Raw genomic sequence first — 8725 nt, 5'->3', positions numbered from 1 at the left:
TAAAGATACATGTTTATTTAAAAAAAATATGCAATGCGTTTTAATCTGCTTATGGTGCTGGTTAATTATCATTATAAGCAGTCATGAGCATGAATATCCATATCGATTTCCAACAATATTCACAATATCCTTCATGCGTTGACCTTTTTAGTTTATACTGATCATAGTGCAATCATGTGATTCCCTTTTATTACTTCAGCAATGGCCAAAAAACCATCAGTGACAATGATGAAAGTATTAAGATATATATAGTAATTTAAAAACCCTACAATATGCTATGATTATTGTTACAAAGCATAATTAATATTTGAGTGCTTATGGATATGATATATAATCTGATTTTAACGTATTTGTGTATGTATGTATATTATATGAAGGACGTTTTTAGAAAGTTTTGCCCAAACTTTATATTCCAATGACATTGTTATAGTTAGATGTGACTATGCAAACACACTCTCTGTGATTTATTTACTCAAAAGAGTAACTATTCTATAACCATCATGTAAATAACTGCCTCATGGTCAAACATATTTTCTACAGGGTTTTAAAGCCCAGTTAGCAGCAGAGCTGGTCCTAAAACATACTTACAGTTTAGACTGAGAGGTTCCTCTACTCAAAAAAAGAAAATAGTACGGTGTGTAAACAGTGGAGTCTACTGTTTATACACCGTTTTTTTTTTCACCAGCAGCTGCATTTACATAAAGAGCATAATGTCACCAAACATCTTAAGAAGGTGTGGACAAAATAAACTATTTAAATCATGCACTAGCCATACCACAATATTAAAAAACATGATAATACAAATACAAGTTCTTGCACTCAGAGCTTAACCTTCAAAAATAAGGATAGTAGGGGTATAGTTGATGCACTAAATGTTTACTCAGCAGCAGTGCAGTCAAATGTGGTATGAGACAATGGATTATCTCTTTATCAAGACTAACTACAGCAATGTTTAAGAGTAAAATATATCAGTCTGAAAAGTAAATAGCATATTAAATGTATAAATTCTTGGAAAGCTTCAGTGAATGTTCCTCACAGTTCAACACAGAGCTTGAATAAACATACTTTTTCTACTTAGTTTGCAGTAGCAAAGTAACTTCCTGAGTTTACAGAGTAAACTATAGTTTTTGTATTTTTTCCCTGTTGGTTTGAAAACATTTCCAAAGTTATAAGCCACAACGTTTTTTTCCTTTCGTTCAACATTAAGTGATCAAACCAGTCGAGCAGCTATGGGAGGCGTGTTATAGTGATACTTTGGATTGTCCTCTCGCGGTGCACTAGAGTGCAAAGGTATGTGGGTTATTATGAGCGGAGGTGGTAAACTTGTTTATCAAGGCAGAGTCTACTGAGAGCTACATTACACAATCAAGGATCTCTGCCAAACCGACATAACAAGAACAATTAATCAAATGTAACAAATTGTTGCCAACAAACCACATGAAGTGTCAACTGTGGTTAAAAAGCAGCTCTGTTTATGAAGCTACTTTAACTCAGTGTTCAAGGTGGAGTTACTTTTTAAACAAAGTAGTTGAGGACTTTGAGCTGTCTATGTTGTTCTGGTTATAGTGTAATGAGGAATTCAGTCAGAGCAGGAAGTCTCAATATGATGTGCTTTTTAACAAGGTGAAGGACTGTGCTGTGACTGAGCAAGAGTGATAGAGAAAGCGGGAAAGAGAGAAAAAAGGGAGGGAGAAAGGGAGGGACGTACCTTGAAGAAAGACAGTGACGTACTTCATGATTCCTTTTTACAATGACTCAAATAACACAAGGTGTACAGGTAATCTGAGGAGAGGAGCGTACTTTCGGTGGTTTATTAAACTCAGTAAGTAACCCAGAGGATTTTTGATTTGTGTTATTTCCTACTGCTGATGTTACATGTATATACTGTCAAAGCCCTGTTTGTTTACAGGAGTGTTAAAAGGACTACAGAGTTCCCAGTAACTTTGTCCATTGAGGGATTTGTGAGCTTGACTCATCAAGTTAGTTGTAAAACACAAACAGATGGAGCCCATTTGTAAATTATTGAAAAAGAAGAATATGATGTCTTTGATTATTATATCACTGCAAACGTGTGAAGAAACACCTGCCCATACCTGGATTGTCTTTTCCTTTTCAGGCTGGGACTAAAGGTGAAACCAATCAAACTCAGCTAACCACGTCTCGATTCCCTTCATGCTGATGTGCAGTTTGATCAAGAACATGTTAAAGTTAAATGGCATCCTAAAGTCACAATGAGGAAGAAGACACTGGACTCGTTTAAAAAGGTTGTGATGTTGCTCCTGGACAGAGATGTTTGGTGAAAAATACTGTAGGACTCCATTGGAGTGTCCTCAGTCAAAATGCTTCATACTGGATGGACCATTTGGTGCGTTTTACTGACTCTACACATATCAGCCTGCCATCTGGAGATTTCTGGATATGACAGCGACAGAGTCATTTGCTCCGAGGTAAACAACTGGAGGGTGAACTGCTGGGAAACATTGAAGCAGACATTTCCTGTACTGCAGAATAGTACATAGAGTTATTGTTGACATATTACACTTTTAATTTCCTTTTACTGCTGGTGTAGCCTGCTCTGACAGTTTGATTTCCCTTTTCACTGATAAAGTGTTTACTCTCAAACATTTAATTAAGCAGACACAGGGATATAACCATCTGCCAGCTTGTGAAGATATAGTGCCATTGTATGTAGACCACCAATCACAATATATTCCTCTGAACAGTAAATATTTACCATCCAGATTACATTCAGTAAAAAGCCGATGGCACATATTAAACATATGTCTTTCTCCTTTTTCCTTTCTATTTTTGACTTTTTTAGGGTCTCTCTAATTGCACCATGAAGGATGAGATGCCTTTTAATGTACAAGAGGAAAATGCTGTGGTTGTCCAAAACCTGACTCCATATTTTAAGCTCTGCTGCAGGGACAGGGCGCCGTGTGTATTATGTCTGATTATAGAAACAGAGATCAACATTCATCCGGGTGAAGCCCAGGAGGATGAAGGCCACTCTGGAAATGGAGAAGAGGATGATGGGGAGGAAACAGAGAGGAATTTTAAAGGTATAATCTACATGTTGCCAACTATAACTTGTTATTGGTTGTTTTGTTTAATCAATTTAACAATCCATTCCTTTCTGTTGCCACCGCCCGTCTCCAAAAGTACATAACAGGTTTTCAACGTTTTCTTACCATCAACTAATGTATTCGTTTTGTTATAGTTTGATTTTCAAGTCAACTTGCAAGTACTTTCTGCTATAATAGGCATCACAGTGAACTCGTCTTTTCAAAGTTACATTACTGTCACATGGGGACTAGCAGTAGGAAATATTTAAAACAACATCCAAGATGTGACAGTCACCTGCTCAGGAGCATGTTAACATGTTAACCTTTATTTATTCAGGGGGAGGTATACAGTGAGCAATTCTCCTTGTTTCAGGTTGTGGGATGTTGCGAAATTATTACTGGAAGAATGTTTGAGTATACATGGAAGCTGTTATTACAGGGTTATTGTGAAATGAACGGTGCTTTGTTTCACAGTCGCTGTACAATGTGACTTACAGACCACAGAAACTCATATTTGCTTTATCTTCACCCTTGATCAACTAACTTGGAGAAATTCTACATGGTTAAAATGTCATGTTGATCAATTCGTATAAAGTGGAGTAAATGAAAACCTGACTGCTAAACCATATGGTGTGGCAATACAAATCATTCCCATGAGTACACTATGATACAGGGAGCAATAGTTTGAACAGGAAACAATAGTGTGATCTTATAAGTGTGGTTTTAGAGGTGTGTCTTACATGTTTACTATCTTATACTGTGCCAATGAATCATGAACCCTATCTTGTCTGTGTTGCAACAGCGTCTGTGACGGTATGCTACTGTGCAGCTCCTGCCATGTCCATGTGCAAGAAGGTGGAGTTTACGGTTAACCGTGCAGCTCTTTCTCATGAAAAGCAGTCAAAGGTACTGTAGACTCCCTGTACTGAATCAAAAGTATGAACTACTCACTTCTAGTAAACATTGTCTTATAAACTCTCAATGTTTCTTATACTTTAGATTTCTGTGGTGATTATTGAGCCACTTGGGGTTTCCTTCAGCAGTCGTGTGATTGTTTATCCTAAAGCTTCACCTCTGAGACAAGAAGTTTCTGTTCCTTCTCTAGATGATGGTAAAGTCTATTCTTTTAACTACAAAGCACTTGTTAAACTATTATAAACCATTAGTGACACATATTGTTATCTGTCTTCAGTTTGCACCCAGGAGCAGCAGGAACGTCCAGACGAATGCCATGGTAAATATTCCCCACATAATACCTGGTTGTTTGTTTCCTTGTGCCTATTTATGAGTATTTGTTTTGGCAGAATATAACTAGTTTCTTAATTTCCTCATGTCAGTGCCCAAGCTTATCAGTGTTATCAACAAAGAGATGAATCGGATGGAGCTGCAGTTTGATGGCAGGAATAAGAGCTTCCCCTCTGTGTGCATCCAGTATGAGAAGAATGGAAGGTGTCAGGTCAGTGTTGTTTATCTGTGCAGTCTGTAATTTTTTCTTTTGTTATTGTTGTTTTTTGCAGAGTTCAAGAAGGTCAAGTTGACCAATTCTATTTGCAATGTTTTGTCCGATCAGCAGTACAAAGACCCAAATGCATCTAGTTTAAAGTCAAATACAAGAACAACAAGTAACACCAAGTAGAACCAGTGAATGTTTAGCATTTTTCTTCAAAGTTGAAGTTTACTTAAATGTATCAATATCATCTTTCTGTAGGTAATTCAGCAGTAGCATACAGTGGCATTAGATGGAAGGACAGAACAATTACAGACATAAATTCAATAAATGTTCCTTTAGTTACTTGCAACCACTAGTTTCTCAATCTCATTAATAAACAATATGTAAGTCTAGTTATATTAAAACCCTTGTTGTGTTTAATGTTACTTTGAAGGGATGGAACAGGACGACCATCCCACTGTATTCTGTGACCCCCTGCATTTGTCTCCAGGTAAACATCATGGTTCTATTATAGCTACTGTACCACATCAACACTGTATACCTTTATAATTGTGCGTGTTTGTGTGTGTCTGTGTGTCTAGGTCTGGGATGAGGATGTGGATGGGCAGAGGTCCAGGCGCTCTCACAGTTGCCCTTTCACTGACACAGGTGAGACGTCTTTTTTTTCTAGTTCATTTTCTTTCTGGTCTTGTTATCACAAGGTAAAGACTGAGCAGTTTAGCTCTGAAACGCTGATGTTTACTATGTGTCCATTCAAGATGTATTCCAAAGGAACGTATGGCAGAATGTGTCAGTGTCTGTGGGCCCGGGTCAGATGAACAACCTCCGCCCAATGCTGTGGTGGAACCTGTCCGCACCCTGCAGGCTGGAGGGGGAGGTGTGGCCCTGCAAGAAGGAGAGCAGCTGCAGGGAAATGAAGGGCTTTAGACAGCAGCTGTCAAATGGCACATGGAAACAAAACAGCAAGGGACAGTGGGTAAGAATCTTTTAAAATACTTATTATTGGTTTTAAGTCTATAAAAAGCTTAGCTCCTTCCTATGTTGTTTACATGTTCACTAAATACACACAAAATATTCTGTTAGAATCAATATACCTAGAATCAGAAATCAGTTTATGAACTCCTTCTGGTCTCTGGAAGTCTCTGCCACTTGTTAAAGGTCTACTGCAATTGTAATACCATCTTATCTTATGTGTCTTTATCTTATCTTTATGAGTATTTGCCTCTATTAATAAACATGCTCTGTAAATATACTTGACTTGTTCCCCTCAGTAATTTATGATTGTGTCTTCTTTAGAAGAAAACAGGGGTGTTTGAAGAAATCAACCTGAAGCTCTCACCATGTGTGATGGTAAAGTATTCACAATTTCCCTCCCCAGTAATGTTATTACTTTACCAACGTTGAATAAATACTTTATTTAAATATATTTGTGCAGGTGAAGGTAAAGGGAATGGATCGGGAGCTGGGTCCATTCTGTTTTGAAAACAGTGAGTCTGACACATTAATACTTACACAAACTGATGCTGGTTTGGACACATTTAGCTGAAATGCAGCACATGTTCCTCATGCTTTTTACAAACAGAGTTTTATTTTGTACTACTTGCAGCTGACAGGTGGCACTGGAGTCTCCTGATTGTTGGTATCATGCTGCTCCTTTGCTTGACTGTGTTAATATCTTCATATCTTCTCCGGCATGACTTTGTGAAGAGTAAGTTCAAATCTTTTTTTCCTTTTTGCAATAAGTTTAATGAATATGGATGAATTCCAGGACATTTTTCACCCCTCCGATTCTAGCTTATGCAAACATTGAATCAGTTGTGCATGGCACTGAAATGATAAATACATTTTGGTGTATTTCTGCTAAGCCCACTGATATGTTTACTCCTATCTTTATGTCTGTCATAGAATGGGTGTGGAGCTGGTATCATGGCGGATTTGTACAGAGTAAGTATTTTCTTGTAATATCACTACTTTTTTATTAAAAAGTCATTCAGTTGGAATGGAACAACTCTCTGATAGTTATCCTCTTGTTTTATTTCTCCAAAGTTGGCATGAAGTGTCATGTGGTGTTGCTGAGCCCCCCAGATGTGGATGACGGTGTTTCGGAGTCAGTGTGTCGGCTCGGCTCACAGCTCTCTAACCAGGGCTTCAGCGTGTCTGTGGACCAGTGGAGCAGGAAGGAGCAGTGCACTCTGGGGCCTCTGCCATGGCTGTACTCCCAGCTGCTGGAGCTGAAAAGCCTGGGCGGCCGAATTGTGATTGTGTTGACCCACAAAGCCTTAGAGCGAGTAAAAACATGGACCCACCAGAACCAAGGGGTTATCAAGATGAAGAGGGAAGACATGGGTTTTCCTCAGAAGTCTTCCCCTTACTCTGATGTGTTCACAGCCTCTCTGTGTCTCATCCAAGCGGACAAGCAGCTGGGCAGAGCTGCAGAACGTTTTGTTCTTGTGACATTTGACCCCAATTCAAGCATTGACAGGAGTCTACCAGAGCTTCTTCAGGGGCTGCGCCTGTTCCAGCTTCCCTCTCAGACCCAGGCATTCTTGTCTGAGCTCGCCGTAGTGGGGGCGGGGAAGGGATCAGGGAAGGGATCAGGTAAAGACATGGGCCCTTTCTCATTTAATCAAATCCCCCTCCTCGACTCCTTGACTCCTCGGTCCTCCGGTAGTGACCCGGAAATGAATTTTAGTGCGCTATGTTGAAGGACATCTCATTTCTCTAAATGCACTTCGAGGACCGAGGATCGAGCGTCGAGGAGGCTCTCTGGAGGAGCAATAACAGAGGATACACTGATGGGTCCTCCACGGCTCCTTCGTGGATGCATTTCCGGGAACAGAGATGTTTCAAAGAGTCGTGACGCACGGCCGGACTTATCTCAGCCAATGACAGCTCTGCATGCATCCCCTGGATATTATTTTATTAACTGCTCTCATCACAACGCGATGTTTACAGAGAGAACAGCTGTGAGGTCCATGCAGAAAGCAGAGCAGTGTGTATAATATATATCACTCAGTATAACAGGCCTACTCTCTTTATTTGCTTTAGTTTAGTAGATATCTACAAACAAAGAGTCGATATTTTTCTAAAACCATTTAGTGCTTCACATAATAAAATACACAACGGCTGTAGCCTGATTATATGCTTTAGGAGCTGTAGGTGCGTGTGGTACAGTGTGTAGGTGTGTGTGTGTGTGTGTTGTACAGTGCGTAGATGCAGCGGACAGACAGGTCTCAGTTGGTTTGGTCCTCTGCTTACTTTTAATACTTGTAAATAAAACTTGTGGCCCGTAATTTATTTCCCTCATTGTAGCGACCAGAGAGGGAGAGGGGGAGGGGGGGGGGGGGGGGGGGGTGGTATGTGTGTGTGTATGTATGTATGTATGTATGTATGTATGTATGTATGTATGTATGTATGTATGTGTGTGTGTGTGTGTGTGTGTGTCCGCATCTCTAGCCTGTTATTGTCTCATTATACCGCACTGTGAATGAATTAAAAGTAAATATATAAGTGGTCATGAACACATCTGTCCATCAGACAGAGGGCTGCTGTGCCTCCTGTCATCATTGATGGACGTCTCTTTAAAATGACCGCTCAGAGGAGAGGAGTTCTCATTTCTCTAGCCGCCTGCTGCTTCCCCTCCTCTCTCCTCCTCGACTCCTCCGTTCGCATCTCCTGTGGGCGGGACTAAGTCTCGAGGATGGGAGTCGAGGAGGGGAGTTAGAGAAATGAGAAAGGGCCATGGACAGGGTGGAAATTGAGGGCATCAGATGGATGGAGGTCAAAGTCTAAAGAAGGACCAATCTAGCAGAATAAATCACACTGTAAATATCTAGAGTTGATAAAGAAACGGAGACAAAGACCTTTTAGCACCCTTTAGTTATTTTTTGTACATTATTGCTGCTCTGTGCATATGAAGCATGTGTTCATCCAAAATGTGGATGAGATGAACATCCACATTATTAAATAATAGCTGGCAATTATCTATTTGGTGTTATGCCATGAAATGACTGTTGCAGCCAATTTGATGTATTTTAATATTTGTATATGAAGGTGCTGTGATACTACTGAATTGACCTGGGCATAGGCGGGGACTCAGCCAATTTCAGGGTACAGCCTACTATTTAGGGAGGACACAGGTGCACAGCATTAGGGATTGGGAATCACCAGAGGGAGGCCACACAGTTTTTCAACCGTGCGTGTTTTCGCT

The 8725-nt window shown here is 40.0% G+C and overlaps 1 protein-coding gene across 1 annotated transcript; it reads left to right on the top strand.

The window, feature by feature from the left end:
* Positions 1-44: 44 nt before the first annotated feature.
* il17rc (interleukin 17 receptor C) lies at positions 45-7279 on the top strand. The gene is made up of 15 exons (XM_034219302.1): positions 45-1822; positions 2117-2447; positions 2822-3062; positions 3868-3971; positions 4065-4176; positions 4258-4299; positions 4403-4521; positions 4949-5005; positions 5097-5163; positions 5274-5491; positions 5812-5865; positions 5951-6002; positions 6122-6223; positions 6421-6459; positions 6562-7279. Exons 2-15 carry the CDS (start codon positions 2340-2342, stop codon positions 7218-7220), a joined length of 1974 nt encoding a protein of 657 aa, XP_034075193.1. The 5' UTR covers positions 45-1822; positions 2117-2339; the 3' UTR covers positions 7221-7279.
* Positions 7280-8725: the final 1446 nt, after the last annotated feature.

The sequence above is a fragment of the Gymnodraco acuticeps genome, unplaced genomic scaffold (genome assembly GCF_902827175.1).
Source record: "Gymnodraco acuticeps unplaced genomic scaffold, fGymAcu1.1, whole genome shotgun sequence".
Lineage (NCBI taxonomy): Eukaryota > Metazoa > Chordata > Actinopteri > Perciformes > Bathydraconidae > Gymnodraco > Gymnodraco acuticeps.
The sequence above is the reverse complement of the archived record's forward strand: the minus strand, read 5'-3'. Positions and strand labels throughout refer to the sequence as shown.

Coding starts and splice junctions, on each gene's coding strand:
- il17rc (XM_034219302.1), top strand. CDS start 2,340: ATGCTTCATACTGGATGGACCATTTGGTGCGTTTTACTGACTCTACAC. Junction 4,300..4,402: donor ACGTCCAGACGAATGCCATG/GTAAATATTCCC, acceptor TCCTCATGTCAG/TGCCCAAGCTTATCAGTGTT. Junction 6,003..6,121: donor TCCATTCTGTTTTGAAAACA/GTGAGTCTGACA, acceptor TACTACTTGCAG/CTGACAGGTGGCACTGGAGT.